We start from the raw sequence: 20,357 nt of genomic DNA on the forward strand, positions 1-20,357 counted from the left end.
CATTCCTCACTGTTAACCCTGTAGCTTTCCCTGCAGAGGCTAGCGGCAGAAAGGGCTGTGTTCTTTAACAGGTCTGTTCAGCCCGTTGGAGCCCCCCTCTTCCAAAGTGTTACTCCCCTCTAATTTCCCCTCCTTCCATAGTGCTGTAAATCCTGGCCCCTCCACCAGCTTCTGGCAGGACCTGGCTAGATTTCCCAGAAACTCTAAGTCAAGTAACATGTTGGAGAATAAAACAGTAAAAGTTTAAGTTAATGACCTAAATTTTCCACTTGGTTCAGTGAAGCTGCTAGCAGCTTTTCAGTACAAGTAGATGAGAGGCCTTTGCCAGTGTTTACTTGTGTATCTTTATTCCTCAGTCTTCAATTGGCTGAAACTTTGGTTCATTTTTGGGATATACTCTGCAATTCAGATCCTGTATGAAGTGTATTAATTTTTATATTGCAGAGGTTGTATAATTTATTGTAATAATTATAAAGGTTGGATTATGTTGTTTGAGGTCAGTTTGAACAGTTGAAGTGATTTTATCTGAGGGATTAATTTGAGACATCAGTTTGGGGTGAGCCTGCTTACTCTTAGCTCAGTCAGTGATAGGTCAAACATTCCCTGCCTCCAGAGAAGACACACATTGGAAGTACCCAGCTCAGTGTTGGTGTGATTCTTTTTCCAGCTTGAATGTTGGATGCGCACTGAGCACAGACCATTGAGATACAGATGTTCTCTGTTTTTAAGGTGAGTAGAGAATGATTGAGTAGGAGACCTGTGCTGCAGTGGTAGTGTCCCTACCTCTGAGCCAAGAGGCCCAAGCACAAACATATTCTCCAGAGGTGTGTGATAACATCTCTGCACAAGTTTATTTTTGTTTTGATAACGATTGATTTTAAAAAAGCTTCATTTTGTGCAGCTCATGCGTCTTGTTACCCAAAAATGCTTATGACATGTGATGTTTGCGTCCACACAATGAATGGGTATGAAATGTGTTAGAGGGAAAAAAAATCAATTTCATTGAACGTTTCAAAGGAATGAAAATGTGAGTTTCTTCAGTGATGTTGTGCACTGTGTAAGCAGAATCTGAGCTACACACAAAAGTGCCCATGTTTTATTCTTGCTGTGGTGTGAACCAGGCTGGTGTTTAGGCTCAAAAACTAATAAATGAACAGTGGATGATAGAACTCTGAAACAAGCACAGAAATTGCTGGAAAAACTCAGCAGGTCTGGCAGCATTCCAAAAAAGGATCACTGACCTGAAATGTTAACTCTGTTTTCTCTCCACAGATGCTCTAAAATTTTAAAGCAATTTCTGATTTTTGTGGTATTTAAGATCAATTGTTTGCTCCCATGTCCTTGCTCTTAGGAGGGAAACTCAGTCCTAGATCTTTGTTGTTCAGCAAAGGTTTAAGAATATTCAGCTGACATTACCTTGATAATGCATACATCATTTCACTCATTCAAAGTCATTTGAAGTGCAATTCTGGATGAACAACAAATGCTGACCTTACCAACAACACCCACACTTGATCAAAGAAAAGAAATGGGAATGTCTGGCGTGTTCGAACTACATCTTGTATCAGTCAGCCAGTTCAGAAGGAGGAGGCAAAGCTGCAAAAATGTTAAAAATGTTCAGATGCCACTGACCAGACCATGGTTTCTGCCTGCACAGCATTGTCTAGATTCTGATATCTCCAACTGTACTGCACGTTTAATAATTCTGAGGATTACTTTAGTCTCCCAGTTATCATTCTGCATGCTCACCACATTCTTTCAGGCATGTTAAATTTATTGATATCAAAAGGACAACTTATTTTGTGTATTTACAATGTTACACTCTGTAGTAACCTGTAGAATTCTTGTCTCACTAGATTAAAAGATAGACAAAGCTTTATTCTGGCTATCTGGTGCACACCTTGACCCTTCGAGAACTCGATGGATTAATGTTGATGCTGAATGGAAAGGGTCCTATTCTTCAGAAATGCAATTGTTTAATTTGAGGAAACAATTTAGCCAATTTTTTTTGTTTCTCAGCCAAAGTTGAAGTGCTAAGGCCTATTTTGCAAGAGACCATCAACATTGAAAAAAAAGAGCAAATGACAAGAAATTCGTGTCTAAGTAATATCAAGTTTTGGTTTTAAAAATGTGTACATTATTCAACTAAAAGAAATTTTGATAAAGGAAATTATTCAGGTTTAGGGAAAGGTAGAATTGGAGTAAGAGAAAATAATTATCTAATAATACAATAAAGAAACTTTATAACTATCCAAAAAAAAGTGAGATCTTTTGTATAGAATAGAAGGTTTAGAGGTGACCAGCTACAAGTCTTCAGAATGAAGTAGGGGATTTGACAAAATAGACATAGAGAAAGTGTTGCCAATTGGAGTCAACTGAAACAAACTACGAGCTGCATGTGTAAGATAGTTGCAACTGAACCCAAAAGGGATTTCCCGAGAAACCTCTGCACCAGAGTGTTGAGAATATGGAATATGCAGCTACAAGTTGTCAAATAGTATAGGTGCAATTAGGGAGTTTATGGATGAACTCGTGGAAAACAAATTGAAAGCTATGCTAATAGATTAATGAGAAAGGGCAGGAGGAAGTTGGTATAGGACATTATTGCCAACATGGACCAAATTGGATAAAATGATTCTGTGCTGTAGATCCCTTGTAACTTTGTGTTTTAAAATAAAGTCCTTTTTTGCTTTGCTGTTTGTCTTCACATCATTAACTTGTAACTTGCAACTTTGTGACTCAGCAAGAGTTAATTTAATGAACTCTATTACAGAGCTGAAGGCTAAGGAAGTGTGTGATTGGCTGCGGGCAGCAGGATTTCCTCAGTATGCACAGCTCTATGAAGGTAGGTGTGGTGTTTGTGCCTTATTGATTTATTTTAAGTTGGTTTTTGTAAAGAATATGGGAGGAGAGGCCAGGCCAATCGAGAGACTCTGGCTGAGAAATTTACCATGATGTGGAGATGCTCGTGTTGGACTGGGATGGGCAAGGTTTGGAAATCACACGACACCAGGTTACAGTCCACCAGATTCATTTTGAAAGCTTGTATTTTCAAATAAACCTGTTTGACTATAACCTGGTGTTGTGTGATTTCTGACGTTGAGAAATTTGCTATAGGTCTGGCATGTGCGGATACAAAATGGGATATACACTTGATTTTGTTGTCCCTCTAAATGAGTTGAAAACAGGGTCTTTCCTCTTTGTCATCTTTATTTTTCCCTGTGAGTATTTGTTTGAATGTTGTTTGCAACACCTTGGTAATTATGGGTAAGGATGGTCATTTATCTTTAGTTAACCTGTCCAACTAAAGACATTCTAACACATTGCCCCCACTACCCGACCACCAAGCATTACTTATTTTTGAAAATTTTCCAAGGCTTTGCCTCCATTTGGTACTTTCCTTAAAATGTTGATTTACACTGTTAAGAAGAATTTCTCAAAAATAGTCCTAACATCACAATTTACTAGTTTGAAATTGTGTGCCGTTTTGTTCTACTCCATGGTTTAATTTGTGGTAATATCCTATACTGATAAGAATCTTGGACAACCTTTACAAGAACAGTTCGTTCTTTGGAAATCCCACATTTATCTAATTCATAAGTTGTACTACTAACAATTTGACAGGTGTCCTGAGACTTCCCCTGGGGACACTCTTGATTGATCACTTGAATGTTAGGATGTACAAAACCCCAGAAATTTTTGCAAATAGGATTTCTGTTAATTTTTGACTGCTACCATGGCCGTTCATTGAGTATCCCCTTCACTAGCCTTCATATGGGCATCTGTGAAAGTTTTGTTGTAAATCTGGCCACATTGTAAAATTTCCTGTAGTCCACTGTAATTGTCATTTTCTGCAAAACACGCTGAAGATGTTTGTCAGGCAGAATCTCTCTTCTGAATCCATATTACTTTTTTTGCTGAGATGGTTCTCATACAGGTGACCATCCAGTTTAATCCAATTGCTTAACATAATAGCTTAAACTAAATAGGGGAGTGGGAAAGTAAGAATCAATGTTAAAGGAGACAGTTAGGTTGTAAGTTGGTGATGGGGCTGATTAATAACAAGTCTTAGGAAGAACAGTTGCTGTACCATGTTTTTATGTATCCAGAAGTAGATGCACCATAGAAAGCTTTCTAAAAATTGAAAGAGTCCTTGTGGACATGTCAAATTTCCTCAGCCTGCTGAGGAAGTAGAAATGTTGGTCTGCTTTTTTGACTGTTGTGTTGATGTGGACAAGCCAGAACAGATTGGTGCTCATCACTGCATGTTGCTATATCTCACAGCTACACAAACAGGGTTCATAAGAGGTATCACTTAGCTTGCTTTCAAAACATTCTACCATCCTTGTAAATCTCTGGACTTTCTCATTTCAGTCCATAGTTTTAAAAAGAACAGAAATGAAAAGAGACTAAGTCTGTACATTAATCTTAGACCCACTGTTTTCCCTTTTAAACTGTATGTAAGATTCAATCATAAGACCCACAGGTTCCTTAAGTCTTAGGATCTTAATTAATTCTGTTAGGTTACTCAGTACTAAGTTGAGTACAGTATAATACTATCAATATCCATAGCTCCGGGCTATAGCATGGATGTTGCCATGGTGTCTCATACTTCTCAGGAAGCCAGTTAGCTGCTGTGGGTCAGGAAAATCACAGTAGGTCAGACTGACCTGCTGTGCTTTTCCAGCCTCATAGCTATGCACTCTGGCCTCCAACATCTACAGTCCTTATTGTCTCCAAGCTCTTGAGCATCAGTCTGGGAGCTTGACACCATTCTAGGAGGGATGATTCTGTACTTGTCCCCTTGCACTACCCATGGGCCAGCTCTTTGGGTTGGACCTGCCTTAGACAGAGGACTCAAGAGGAGGATAGAGCAGAACTGATTCTGCTGGTGGAATGAGTCTGGAACAAGGAGGCAGAACTTTTGCATTAGAGGTTGGCCGTTTGAGGTGTAGTCCATGAGCACTTTTCACAAATGGGTGTGCAACTTTCACTCTAAAAAGCTCTAAGTTTGGTGGGGGCATGGGGATATTAAAAAAAAATCATCCGGTGGGGTGGCATGGTGGTTCAATGGTCAGCACTACTGCCTCACAACACCAGGGAATCAGGTTTCATTCCAGCCTCAGGTGTTTGTGTAGTGTTTGCACATTCGTCCTGTCTGCGTGGGTTTCCTCCCACAGTCCAAAAATGTGCAGGCGAGGTAGATTGGCTGCACCAAATTGCCCGTAGTGTCCAGGGATGTGCAGGCTAGGTGGCTTGGCCATGGGAAATGCAGAGTTACAAGGGATAAGGTAGGGGGCTGATCTGAGTGGGATACTCTTTGGCAGGTCAGTGAAGATTTGAAGGGCTGAATGGCCTTGTTCTACACAATAGGCATTCTGTGATTCTGAGAGGAGGAGAAAATACTCCTCTCAAAAGATGTTAAATCTGTGGATTTCGCTATCCCAGACTGTGGTGAATGTGGGACATTGAGTAAATTTAAGGGGAGATGGACTGATTTTTAAAAAAAAACTAATGAGTTGAAGAATTATGGGGAATGGACAGGAAAGTGGAGATGAAATCAGCCATGCTTGTATTGAATGACAGAGGAGGCTATCTTGGGCTGAATTGCCTACTCCTGCTCCTGGTTCATGCTCTTAACATGGAAAGTTATGAAGATTAATGGGTTTGGGTACTTGACAAAACAAGATTTGTCTTTATTATCGATCTGGAAACAGTTTTGGCCATCTTCCAATTTACTGCAATCTCCCCTGTGACCATCATGAGCTAAACTTTCCTCAGTATTGCTGTAACCTGACTGAATCCTGGAAGCTAATCTCCTTACGTTAAGGCACCTCAGCCTGGAATGACATTGGAGAAGCTGTGAGCCTAGCTCTTGCCATCTGCATTCTCTGCAGCATGGTGCACATCTCCTTTTTAAGTTGTGCAGTAAAAGCTTCTTTAGAGGCTTTAGAAATGCCTGATTTCCTACTACCATCCCTAGTTGTGTCTGATTCTCAGTCAAGTGTGTTATGATCCTAGTACCAGTGTCATTCGTACATGGGGACCACCTGAACAGATACGTGCACTCTGTCATGTTTGCATTTCTGGAATTCATAAACTGTTAATAAACGTGGCTGAGGTCACAAAAGATTAACTTTTACAAATATACTTTCACTTTAAATATTTGTTATCTCTTGTAATGGAGTTTCCTGCTTTAGCATTCTGTGCAAAACCACCGTAAGTCTGTACTTAAACATTTAACTTTAATTAAACTTTTAAAGTGGTTTGACTGCAACTTTTAAATGATCCTGGGAGGATTGACAGGGAACAATTACTGGAAGTAGAGCAAATGATTTTTCAGCCAAGTCTCCTTTCCTTTAATCAGTTTTCACCTTCAGGCTAACAGCTCAGGCCCCACTGCGAGCATACATTACTGCTTCTGTCAGGAAAGTCGATTGCATCCCAGAAAAATCCCAAATGTTACTGCCTCCTTTTCTTGTGATATAGATCTCTTCTTTGAATTGGCTTGGAGCCACTGTTGGGTGCACCAAAAGTAGTGAAATGTTGACAGAATCCTGTTGAGACGGTTGATAATCTTGTTGGGATGGCTTGCTTGTTAGCTGGAGAATTAGCAAGACCCATGCTACCTCCCCGCGGAAGACCCAAACCACTCACCATCAGACAGCAGTGATTGTTGGTGTGCTTTCCTTTCGCATGGAGAGCCTTAACATGAAAATCCAACCCAGTGACAGCAGCTGGCCCAGCAGAAGCCAGTGCCTATTCTGCTTACCAGCACCACAGTGAAGGCCATAGTTGCTTCAGGAAATGCAACCCCATCTTCGGTGGCCAAGAATTGCAGAGAACCCAGGGCAAAGGGAGAGTGATGGTTCTTGGGCTGGTGGCCAGGGGCAGAGTGATACATTGGAAGTAAGGGAGTGATACATTTGGGCAGCACGGTGGCTCCGTGATTAGCACTGCAGCCTCACAGCGCCAGGGACGTGAGTTCGATTCTAGCCTCAGGTGACTGGCTGTGTTTGTACATTCTCCCCGTGTCTGTGTGGGTTTCCTCCGGGTCCTCTGGTTTCCTCCCACAGTCCAAGGATATGCAGGCTAGGTGGATTGGCCATGCTAAATTGCCCATAGTGTTCAGGCGTGTGTGGGTTATAGGCGGCTGGGTCGGGGTGGGATGCTTCAAGGGGCGGTGTGGACTTGTTGGACCGAAGGGCCTGTTTCCACACTGTAGGGAATCTAACCTAATTAAAGATACAGTAGTGCAGAGAGACAGTTGGTGGCTTCCAGTGGGTAAGTAATCCGCCAACCAGATGTCCAGTCCTTCAAGGTGACAAGTTGCCCAAGGAGTAGTAGTTATCAAGAACATGTCATGATGACAGGCCCATGTGCCACAGGGTTGTACTCACTGATAGCAGTCAGAGCCCCTTAAGTGATCCTTGATTACTCAGTTGACCACGGTAGTTGGTAGTGGAACAGGAAGGTTAGCTTTAGGCCTCCCTGCCAGGACTTAATTCTGGTGGAAGCAAGATGGCAGCAAGGTTATGTACATACCACCTTGCTGAATATGCACTCTTGCCACTTTCAAGCAGGAGATTCTGTCCAATACTTGGTTTATTTTGGCCTCAGCTTTTCCTGTGTCTCCTCATCGCTTCCCTTGCAAAAGGATCTTTCATTCTTTACGATTCTTTTCTGAGGATGTACTTCAGAATTATTTGGCTATTCCCTCACTGAGCTGAGTCTATGTCTGCAATGTCCAATGAATTTAAGCTGCCAGAGCACAACAAGATGAGATAACAAGGTATAAGGCTGGATGAGCACGGCAGGCCAGGCAGCATCAGAACAGCAGGAAAGCCAATGTTTCGGGTCAGGACTCTTCTTCTAAAGTGCTACTTTTGCAGATTGAAATGAACCTCTAATACCCAGCACCTGATGGAACAATTTAACAAAATGCTGAAAATGTTCTTCAGAAACTCTGAAGGAAATGAGGAATTTGGGTTGTAGTGATCCTTTGTACGATTTGAGAAAGAAAAAAAAATGGACTGATTTTCAGTGATAGGTGGAGTATATGAGGAGGTGATTTGTAAATGTTTGTTTCTTGCAGATTCTCAGTTTCCTATCGACATCGAGGCTGTCAAGAAGGATCATGATTTTCTCGACAATGATTCTGTGAAATCCCTGTGCAGGTAATGTTTTTAAAACTGAGTCTTTACAATTTTGACACCCCCCCACCTTTCCTTCCATTTTTCCTCAAAGATGCCAACTCTTGCTAAGGTATGTTTCCAGTAGTGAGGTTAACTGGGTCCAATAATGGCCAGATTTGACTTACTCCATCCATGAGTGGCTTTTCTAGATTATACGGAAGCAACATCCAAATTGGAAACAATAATGTTAGTGTGACACAGCATAAGAATACTATAACTGGGTCAGGGTTGGTAAATGGATTTTGGGTTGGCATTGGTAACTGAAAGCCTGGAGTTGATGCATGGATTGCTCTGAGGGTAGCTACCTCCAATATATACCAGGTGTAGATTGTTGTTTTGCAAGGTTATCTATCATATAAAACTCTGAATATGGTTGATGACTTCTCTACCTACAACAGACTTTCTGACATGGTCCCAAGGACATACGTGTAGATTTGATGCACGCTTCTTTAAAAATTGAGTGACGGTGGGCGTTTCAATATCGAGTTGTCATTTTCTCTTGTATCAGAGATAATGGGAACTGCAGATGCTGGAGAATCCAAGATAACAAAGTGTGAAGCTGGATGAACACAGCAAGCCAAGCAGCATCTCAGGAGCTTTTGTGCTCCTGAGATGCTGCTTGGCCTGCTGTGTTCATCCAGCTTCACACTTTGTTATCTGTCATTTTCTTTTGTTTGTTTTCTGCCATTGACCTCTTCGTTCTTGGGGTCTAACACTTCAACTGCCCTCGCTACCTTGGGCTCAGTGGATCACATAATACATTCACCACTGGTGTGGATACCTTTTGAAAGGTAATTAGGAGGTACGGACTGAGTGTACAATTAAGTGTTAGCTAGGCCAGATTTTAAAAAAATTGTTCCGGAGAGTATGAGCTTTGCTGGCTCGACCAGCATCCGTAGTTATCCTTGAGAAGATTATGGTGATCTGCCACCTTGAACCATTGCTGTCCATTTGAAGTAAGAGCATCTGTAACACTGTTAGGGAGGCAGTTCTAAGATTTTGACCCAGTGACATTGAAGGAATGGTGATGTATTTCTAAATCAGATGGCGAGCGGCTTGGAAGGAAAATGCAGATGGTGGTATTCCCATGGTATCTGCTGCCCTTGTCTTTCTTGATGGTAGTGGTGATAGCTTTAGAAAATGCTGTCTAAGTAGGTTTCTTGAATTTCTGCTGTGAATCTTGTCGAAAGTACGCAATGCTACAACTGGTAGAAGGTGTGGTATCAGACCTACAAACAGTCAGGTGGGCTGCTTTGTTCTGGATGGTGTCACACTCATTGCAGGATTCCTAGCCTCTGACCTGCTGTTGTCGTCTTTGTATTCAAAAGGGTAATCCAGTTCTACTTCTGGTTGGTAGTAATGTCCAGGATGTTGTTAGTGCATGAATAAGTGGTAACAATGCCATTGAAGGGGTGATGAATAGATTCTCTTGTTGGAAAGAGTCATTTCCTGGCATTTGTGTGCCAAGTGTTATTACTTGCCACTTGTCAGACCAAGCCTGGATATTAGCCAGGCATGCTGCAAATGAACATGGACTACTTCAGTATCTGAGGAGCCATGAATGTGCTGAGCATTGTGGAATTGTCGGTGATTGCTCCCATTTCTGAATTTATTTGAGGGGAGGTTATTGAAGCAGCTGAAGATGGTTAGGCCTAAGACACTACCCTGAGGACCACCTGCAGAGATCTCCTGCTGGAGCTGACATAATTGACCTCCAATGACTAACTTCCTTTAAATGAGTCTAACCAGCAGAGACGCCCATCTCATTCCCAATGGCTTTAGTTTTGCTAAAGCTCTTTGCCACGTTCAGCCAAATACAGCCTTGATATCAAGGCAGTCACTCTTTTTGTCTGTGTTTGGTCCAAGGCTGTAATCAGGTCAGGGGCTGAGTGGACCTGGCAGAACCAAGTGGTGTCAATGAGCAAGTTATTGCTGAACAAGTGCTGCTTATTGATATTGACCCCCTCTTTCACTTTACTGATGTTTGAGAGGATTCTGATAAGGCTGTAATTTGCTAGGTTGGATGCATTCTGCTTTTTGGGTAAAGGATATAGTTGGCCAATTTTCCATGTGTGTGTACTTGACCAGCCTGACTAGAGGCATTGCAAGTTCTGGAGCACACACCTTCAGTACAATTGCCAGAATGTTGTCAGACCCTGTATTTTTATAGTACCTACTGCCTTCAATCATTTAACATAGAATAGAATCCCTACAGTGTAGGGCCCAGCAACTCCACACCGACTCTCACAGTATCCCATGCAGAAGAATTCCCCTCATCATCGCTGAACACTATGGGTAATTTTCCATGGCCAATCCACCTAGCCTGCACGTCTTTGGACTGTGGGAGGAAACCGGAGCACCAGGAGGAAATGCACACAGACACGGGGAGAATGTGCAAACTCCACACAGACAGTCACCCAAGGATGGAATTGAACCTGGGCCCCTAGTGCTGTGAGGCAGCAGTGCAAACCACTGCCTGATATCATGTGGAGTGAATCAAACTGGCTAAAGACTGAAATATATGAAGTAGGAGATCTCTTGGGGGGGCTGAGATGAATCATCCACTTGGCACTCATGGCTGAAGATTGTTGTGAATGCTTCAGCCCTGTCTTTTGCACTAATGTACAAAATTGTCCTCATTATTAAAGACATCCATGTTTGTGGAGACCTACTCCTCCAAGGAGTTGTTTCATTGACCACTACCATTCACAACTACAGACCTTTGATCATCGATTGGTCATGGAGCTGCTTAGCCCTGTCTATCACTTGCTATTTGGTTATACACTCCTGCTTTTGGCTTCACCAGGTTGACAACTCATTTTTAGGAGTGCTTGGTGTTGCTCAGGGCATGCCCATTTACTCTGTTCATTGAACCAGGGTTGATCACTGGCTTGAGGCTAATGATAAGAGTGAGGAATATTCCAGGTCATGAGTTTTCAGATTATGCGGGTGCTTTTCAGCTGCTACGGCTGGCCCACAGTCCCTCAAGGATGCCCTGGTTTGAATGGCGTGATATGTTGAAAATCTGCCCTGTTTAGCATGATGGCAGTGCTGCATAACACAGTGGAGGGTATTATCAATTTGAAGGCAAGACTTGTCCCTTAATGACTGTGTCATGGTCCCTCCTTCTGAAACTGTCATGAGCAGATGGAGAGAGTGAGGCCAAGTGTGTTTTTCACTCTTTGTCCCTTTACCACGTGTCACAGACTTACTCTGGCAGCTTTATCTTTTAGGACTCTACCAGCTTGGCCAGTAATAATGTTGTTTGGCCCCTTCTTGGTGATGACTGTTATCATGTCCCACCCAGGGTGCGTTCTCCATTCTTGCCACTTTGGTGCTTCCTCATCATTCATCAGTTGGTGGAACAGGGATGATGTTGTGTGGGGAATAGTTGTAGCCTCAGAATTGTATCTTACAGGCAATGCCAGGATATTGCTTGACCAGCGTTAGCACTAACCCATACATGTTAGTAAGGAGCACTTAGTAGGGTCGGCAGGGTTGTGTTTTGCCGCTTCCATTTCCTCGCCCATGCCATGTGGTCTGTTCCGTCCAGTTTCATTCCTTTTTTGAGATGTTTTGTCATTTTAGACGCAGCTTACAGGACATTTTAAGAGTCAATCTCATTGCTGTGGGCTGGGAGTCATATGTAGGCTGGATCAAGTAACGAAGCAGATTCCTTCCCCAAAGGACATTGGTGAACCACATGGCGTTTTATGGCTATCAGCAACAGTTTAATTGTCATTATTAGATAATTAGTTCCGGATTTGAATTCAAAATTCACCATCTCTTATGGTGCAATTCAAACTGCGGCTCCTAGAGCCAGGTCTCTGAATGACTAATCCTGTGTTATTCTCACCACACCATCACCTTGCGGATAATTTGGGGTTTGTTTTTTCTTCCTCTTCTGATGCACCTAGAGGAAGAAATGAGGAACAGTGTTGATGTGTGACTTTCAACTGTACTGACGTGGTATGATGCATCCATGGTATAATTTGCTGACGGTTTATGAACCAAGTGAAATACAATCAGGAACTTGTAATTTGCAGCTGCTCTACCAGTTCCCAATTTCTACCATTATGTATGGCCTCCTTCCCTCGTATCTGCAGAGCTTCCTCCCTGATTGGTGAGAGGAAGGAGAAGGTTTGTTCTCATTCTGGTGTTGTGGCTTGTTTTCGGCATCAGATGAACGTGAAAAGTGAGAATGATCTTTGATTCTTGTGCGATAGCAATAACCCATAATGAATATCTGATTCCTGTAACACAAATGTTGAAATACATACAGCAAATAGGTTCAAAGTGACATCTAAATTGGGATGATTGAACATAAGGCTGTAAATAATAAATGACCACTAACAAGTGAAAGCTGAGAACATGTGCCTTCTGGACATTTTGAGCAAGGGTTTCAGCAGAATGGTCAGCGTGGATTGATCATTTACAGACATTCTTGTTCCAAGTATGTTCTTGGAAGGTATCACCAACTCCTCTTATCTTGCCTTTCTTGTCAGGACATTAGTTTTTTTTTGCATTAACATGTTGGCTTAGGAGCAGTTAAGTGCCCATGCCGTTTCCTGAACCGTTACTACATTGCTCTGTGAACTAATGACACTGCATTGCCAAGCTTTGCTGCTGCCCTTTGTCTAAGCTAGTGCAGAAGGATTTGTACAACATTCTTGTTGAATCTGAGATCTCAAGAAACTTCATTGTATCTCAAATATCCTTGACATTAGTGAGTTTCCAACATTGTTTGTGTATCTTCCTCTCAGGACTGTGCCATCAAACTGTGTCAATATCACAATTTCTGACCGATTTTAATTGTCTGCATTTGGAGTCATTTGCATTTGTGCAGTAGACTTCTAGTGGTATAGCTGTTGCTTTAAAGTTGGTTTACCTTAAAAGATTTTTTTTTAATTGCAGAGAGTTGGTGTCAGTAACTAGTCCTTCATGGTTTTTGTCACGCTTGATTAAAATCAAATGCTTCTCTTCAGCTGAGACTTCAACTATCTATTTGAAACTTGGACTTGAAATGATGGGTGGTTGGGATTGAGTAGTATACTAACTCCGTCAATGACTGGGCTACTTACTGTCACAGCTAATCAATAACCAATAGCTGAGCCAACCCAATTTTTCTTCCTTTTGTTTAACAGAATGTGTGCCAAGCAGACTCTGGTTCAACAGTTGATGCTTCTAGCCTAACTTTTTTTGCCTCTGCACCCATTTCAGATAGCCTCTAGTGCCTAAGTATTTACTAGAAGCCAATTCAATGCACAAAACAAAATCTTTTTCAAGTAGTCCTCAGATAGAGGGCCAAAGCTTCTGAGGAGTGGCAGTCCCCAGTGGTTGCCACTCAGCACCTGCGTTTCCACCCAGTGATAGAACTTCATGCTTTTGGCCAAGATTTCTGAAGCCGGCCTTTTCAGAGAAATGTAGAGTGTTAGATAGGATTCCTTCTTTGTGGCACAGGATCATTGGAAAAAAATCACAGCTCTATGCAACAGCACTAGTTGCCATATGCTAGAAAGCCTCACTCATGAATGCACTGACTAGCTTTGGGATATTGAAATAGCTTTTCTGTGTGTGAGTAAATGTTAAATGAATATGCAGTGAGTAGGTAGGCTGGCAAGGTGATAGGCCAGCAGGATGGATAGGGATAGTTTAACAGGCACATTCATCAGTGCAAGCCATTGATGATGGCTTCAGTTTCCACAGGCTAATTTAACATGTTTATTAATATGGTGGATCTCAGTGGTTTCTTTTTGTGCAGAGGACCAGATTTTGAATGAGAACCAAAAATAACTCCCTTCCCGGAAAGGTCTGCAGACTTGTCATGTGGAACATGTCTGTGGTGCTGTTGTAGTCAGCAAGAGATTTGCATTAATTATTGCAAAATCCAGTATCATCTGCTTTATGGTGATCTTGTGTTTCAAAGTTCATTCAAGGTCACCTCAACCTGACCACTTTACAAAGTTGTTTGACTCAAAATCTGGCACTCCAGCACTTCTGTGTGACTCTGAGAAATAATCTGCTGTTCTCCTATCTGCCATCCTTACAATGTCCTTCCAGTTTGCTGCAGTCTGTGGTGATGTTTCCCTTAACTGCGATGCCTGTTTGTGTGGTGGATGGACAAATATCAGTTATCATGTAATTTGGATGGTTACGGTGCTAGGATAAGCACTTCATTGCAAGTTTCAGCTTCTGGCACATTGCGTGATGTAGAGGAAAGATACTAAGTTTGATTCTGCATCTGTGCGAGTAATCCAGTCTCAGTAGTTCCAGAATGCCCCTGAGCTAGACCTGCAAACTGTGCTCCAGTTCATGTTTCTGATCACTTCAGTGAGTCTTGATAGAAAGTAAATGTCAGGTGTAGACTGTAGGCTTCAGTTATGACCCAATTCAGTGTTTATCCATTGATTGAGTGTGGAAACAGAGGCTAGGTGCTGGAAGACAGCTGGTACTGTTTAATTGTACAGAGTCAACACCATCAGGAGAGGACAGAGGAAATCTACATGAAAAGATCGGGGGAGTTGCTGTGGAGGAAATGTCAGTGCTACAGGAGTGAGGCTGCTGATTGACATTACATTTTATACCCTGGCAAATAAACCTGAGTTTGAAGAAGGATTTATAGATGAGGTTGAAAAGTTGATACTATGAATCCGACATGTGGATAAAACAGCTCAATTTAATTTTGTTTCTCCTCAGGCGGCTGATGACCCTAAACAAGTATGCTTCTATAAGGCTTGATGTCAATATCAACAGGAAGTTGGTAAGCATTCTTGAATAATTTTACTGGTCACTTTTCTTCCTGGCAACAACTTTTCTGTTTTTTTTATGGTTAGAGGCCTAGTTGCCAGTTACAAAGTTTTTGAAAATGAGACAGACTTTTTTCATATTGTTTTGCATAATTTGACATAGCTGCATTGGCTAATATTTTTTCAGAGAAAAAGTTTTGATAGGGGAAGCGTCTGGTGTAAATGATACTGCCTGAATCCTGTTTCCATGAGGAATACATCACTTTATAGAGCCTAGAGACCAATGGTTTAGGCCATAAGATGTAGCAGAAATAGGCCTGTTAGCCCTTCAGGTCGGCACCACCATTCAATGAGATTATGCCCGATTTGATAATCCACAAGTCTATTTTCCAGCCTTTCCACATAACCCTTAATTCCCGTGCTGATAAAAAATGAATCTGTCTTGACCTTGAATATACTTAACAGCACGGTCTTACAGATCTTTGCAATTAAGAATTCCACAGATTCACTACTCTGAGAGAAGAGATTCCTCCTCATTTCTGCCCAGAACTGTTCGTTATATTCCAGCTGTGTTATGCCAAATATCTTGTGTAGTTTTAGCAAGACCACCCTATTTTATTCATTATTCCTTTTAAAATAAAGGCAAACATTCCTTTTGCCTTCCCTATTACCCTCTGAACTTGAATACTAGCTTTTTGTGATTTGTGCATGTAGAATCCCAAATCCCTGTCTGATGTAACTTTCTGTATTTAAATAATATTCAGCCCATTTATTCTCCCTGCCAAAGTACATTACCTCACATTTTCCCACAATATAATCCACTTGCCAAGTTTTGCCCTTTTGCTTAATTGTTTTATATTTCTTTGCAACCTTCATCTCATTCACACCACTTTGCCTTCCCTATTTTTGCCAAGAGTCCTAATAAATTTTAGGTATATTTTCCTCTTTATGAAGACATGCAAACTCTGCTTGATTGTATTGTTTATTTTTAAATCCTCTGTTGCATCCTTTATAATAGACTAATGTTTTCCCATGATGGATGCTAACTGGCTTGTAAATACCTGTTTTTTTTCTTTTCCCTCCTTCCCTCTTTAAATAAAGGTGTTAAGTTGGCAACTTTCCAATATTCTGGGATGTTTCCAGAATATAATTCCTCTTGAAGTATTATTACTTCTGCTATCTCTTTTATTAACTGGTCCCAATGGGATCAGGAGTGTACTGTTGATAATGTGGACCACTTGAGCAATGTAAAAACACACTAAGTAATGTAGCGGGTATGTATATCCCTGTTATACATAGAACATAAATCACTTAAATAATTGTACAACTTTGCCTTCTATAAGACAACAGGCAGAGAGCCTTCTCACTTGCATTCTTAACTGACTACTCAGACATTGCGGAGATCATAATACAGCAAGCTTCCGGTATTTGAGGTATATAACTTTTGCCAGTTTATCAAGAGTGCTGGTTCAGAGGGTGCCAGTTAGAGAAAAGTTTGCTGATTTTTTATATCCTTCAATGTATCCGATCAGGTCCAGGGAACCTATCAGTTTTTAGCCCTGCTAATGACCTCTTCTCTAATGGTCATTATTATTTATTTTCTCTCCTCCTTTTGCCCCCAGATTATTCAGCGTTTTTGGAATGCTATTAGTGTCTTCTACTGTGAAGACTGATGCAAAGTATTCTTCAACTCCTGTGCCATTTCCTGGTTCCCATTACTCACCTTGTTCTCTAAGGGGCTAATGTTAACTTGGACTTCTCTGTTTTTATATATTTAAGGAAGCTGTTGTGGTCCTTCTTGACATTACTTGCAAACTTATCTTTAAATTTATCTTCTCTCTCTTTAGTTCGTTTTGTTGTCTTTTGTTGAGTTTTAAAACATTCCCAATCCTCTGACTTACCATTCATCTTCACCACATTAAAAGAAGAACATACATTGAGCTATCCTTAACTTTGTGGGTTAACAGTTTTATCCCCTTCTTAGACCACCCCCTTTCTTATTGGGAGACATCTTTGCTGTGAGCCATGAACTGTTTTCTTAAACATCTGCTATTATTCCTCAAATGACCTTGCTAAATCCTTGATATAGCAAGGTGTAGAGCTGGATGAATACAGCAGGCCAAGCAGCATCAGAGGAGCAGGAAGGTTGACGTTTTGGGCTAGACCCTTCTTCAGAAAAAAATGATTTCTGCATTCTGATTCAGACTTTTTTTCTGAAGAAGGGTCTCGGCCCGAAACATCAACCTTCCTGCTCCTCTGATGCTGCTTGGCCTGCTGTGTTCATCCAGCTCTACACCTTGTTATCTCAGATTCTCCAGCATCTGCAGTTCCTACTATCTCTTGCTAAATCCTTTTCAGCTAGGTCTGCCCTTATTCCCTTGTAATCACCCCTTTTACTAAAGCTTAGTGCTGTTATACACACAAGTTGGTGGGAAAGCCGGTTGGGAGAGGAATGCAAACCATAAGGTTTAGAGAGGTATTGATAGGTTAAGTAAGTGAGCGCAAAGTTAAAAAGAGAGTATAATGTGGGATAATGTGACATTGTTCATTTTGAAAAGGATAACAAAAAAAAATCCAAACCTAAAAAAACTTTAGAAACATGCAGCACAAAGGACATTGGGGGTACTTAAGCACGAAACAAAAAAAAACTAGTACATAGTTGTAACATGTAATCAGGAAGCTTAATGGAATATTAGCCCTTATTTCAAGGGGGTTGGAGAATCAGAGTAGGGAAGTATGACTGCAATGGTACAAAGTATTGGTGAGATCACATTTGGGTGTACTGTGAGCAGTTTTGTTCCCCTTATTTAAGGAAAGATATCATTTCATTGGAGGCAGTCCATAAAAAAAATCACTAGGATGACCCTTAGTTTGGAAGGATTGTCTTCTGAGCAAAGGCTAAACAGGGATGGTTTCGGTGGAACTCAAGAATGAGAAGTGATGTTATGAAGCATGTAGGATTCTTAAAGGGCTAACAGGGTAACTGCTGAGAGAATGTTCGCCTCATGAGAGAGCCTAGGACCAAAGGGCACAGTCTCAGAATAAAGGGGCACCAATTTAAGACTGAGATGAGGAAGAACTTCTCTGAGGGTTCAGGGTCTTTGATACTCCTTGCCGCAAAAAGCTGTGGGGAGCAGAATCCTTGTATATATTTAGAGGTGAGATAGGTAGATGTTTGACCAGTAGGGAAACCCAAGGATTATGGGGAAAATGCACAAAAGTAGATATGAGCAATGTCAGATCATCCAGGATCCTGTTGATGGCTGAACAGGTTTGAGGGGCCAAATGGCCTACTCATGTTCCGTTTTCTTATGGTTTAGAACATAGAACATAGAACATAGAACAGTACAGCACAGAACAGGCCCTTCAGCCCACAATGTTGTGCCGACCATTGATCCTCATGGATGCACCCTCAAATTTCTGTGACCATATGCATGTCCAGCAGTCTCTTAAATGACCCCAATGACCTTGCTTCCACAACTGCTGCTGGCAACGCATTCCATGCTCTCACAACTCTCTGCGTAAAGAACCTGCCTCTGACATCCCCTCTATACTTTCCACCAACCAGCTTAAAACTATGACCCCTCGTGCTAGCCATTTCTGCCCTGGGAAATAGTCTCTGGCTATCGACTCTATCTATGCCTCTCATTATCTTGTATACCTCAATTAGGTCCCCTCTCCTCCTCCTTTTCTCCAATGAAAAGAGACCGAGCTCAGTCAACCTCTCTTCATAAGATAAGCCCTCCAGTCCAGGCAGCATCCTGGTAAACCTCCTCTGAACCCTCTCCAAAGCATCCACATCTTTCCTATAATAGGGCGCCCAGAACTGGACGCAGTATTCCAAGTGCGGTCTAACCAAAGTTTTATAGAGCTGCAACAAGATCTCACGACTCTTAAACTCAATCCCCCTGTTAATGAAAGCCAAAACACCATATGCTTTCTTAACAACCCTGTCCACTTGGGTGGCCATTTTAAGGGATCTATGTATCTGCACACCAAGATCCCTCTGTTCCTCCACGCTGCCAAGAATCCTATCCTTAATCCTGTACTCAGTTTTCAAATTCGACCTTCCAAAATGCATCACCTCGCATTTATCCAGGTTGAACTCCATCTGCCACCTCTCAGCCCATCTCTGCATCCTGTCAATGTCCCGCTGCAGCCTACAACAGCCCTCTACACTGTCAACGACACCTCCGACCTTTGTGTCGTCTGCAAACTTGCTGACCCATCCTTCAATTCCCTCGTCCAAGTCATTAATAAAAATTACAAACAGTAGAGGCCCAAGGACAGAGCCCTGTGGAACCCCACTCACCACTGACTTCCAGGCAGAATATTTTCCTTCTACTACCACTCGCTGTCTTCTGTTGGCCAGCCAATTCTGTATCCAAGCAGCTAAGTTCCCCTGTATCCCATTCCTCCTGACCTTCTGAATGAGCCTTCCATGGGGAACCTTGTCAAATGCCTTACTGAAGTCCATATACACCACATCCACAGCTTGACCCTCATCAACCTTACTAGTCACATCCTCAAAAAACTCGATAAGGTTTGTAAGGCATGACCTACCCCTCACAAAGCCGTGTTGACTGTATTTGATCAAGCCATGCTCTTCCAGATGGTCATAAATCTTATCCCTCAGAATCCTTTCTAACACCTTGCAGACGACAGACGTGAGACTTACCGGTCTATAATTGCCGGGGATTTCCCTATTTCCTTTCTTGAAGAGAGGAATTACATTTGCCTCTCTCCAGTCCTCAGGTACGACTCCAGTGGAGAGCGAGGATGCAAAGATCTTCGCAAGTGGCGAAGCAATTGCATTTCTCGCTTCCCAAAGCAGCCGAGGACAAATCTGATCCGGGCCTGGCGACTTGTCAATCTTAATGTTTGACAAAATTTTCAGTACATCAGCTTCCTCTATCTCTATCCATTCCAGCATGCACACCTGCTCTTCAAAGGTTTCATTCACTACACAGGTCGTTTCTTTCGTAAAGACAGAAGCAAAAAACTCATTTAGGGCTTCCCCTACCTCCTCAGGCTCCACACACAAGTTCCCTATGCTATCCCTGATCGGCCCTACTCTTTCTTTGACCATTCTCTTATTCCTCACGTAAGTGTAAAATGCCTTTGTGTTTTCCCGGATTCCTTCTGCCAAGCCTTTCTCGTGCCCCCTCCTGGCTCTCCTCAGACCATTTTTGAGCTCCTTCCTTGCCTGCATGTAATCCTCTCTAGCTGAACTTGACCCTAGCTTCCTCCACCTTATGTAAGCTACCTTCTTCCTTTTCACTAGAAGCTCCACCGCTCTCGTCATCCAAGGTTCCTTTATCTTACCCCGTCTTGCCTGTCTCAGAGGGACATATTTACTCATCACTCCCAACAACTGTTCCTTAAACCATCTCCACATGTCTATAGTTCCCTTACC

General features: G+C 42.0%; 1 protein-coding gene across 3 annotated transcripts in view; it reads left to right on the forward strand.

Annotated features, from left to right (window-relative positions):
• The window catches only part of stard8 (StAR-related lipid transfer (START) domain containing 8), a 197,728-nt gene that overhangs the window by 135,710 nt on the left and 41,661 nt on the right, over positions 1 to 20,357 (forward strand). For all 3 annotated transcript variants that reach the window (XM_048544637.2, XM_048544638.2, XM_048544639.2), the window contains 3 exons: positions 2,774 to 2,845; positions 8,096 to 8,177; positions 14,892 to 14,955. In XM_048544637.2, coding sequence (XP_048400594.2) covers positions 2,774 to 2,845; positions 8,096 to 8,177; positions 14,892 to 14,955 — 218 coding nt within the window. The remainder of the gene's footprint in view (positions 1 to 2,773; positions 2,846 to 8,095; positions 8,178 to 14,891; positions 14,956 to 20,357) is intronic.

The sequence above is a fragment of the Stegostoma tigrinum genome, chromosome 15 (genome assembly GCF_030684315.1).
Source record: "Stegostoma tigrinum isolate sSteTig4 chromosome 15, sSteTig4.hap1, whole genome shotgun sequence".
Lineage (NCBI taxonomy): Eukaryota > Metazoa > Chordata > Chondrichthyes > Orectolobiformes > Stegostomatidae > Stegostoma > Stegostoma tigrinum.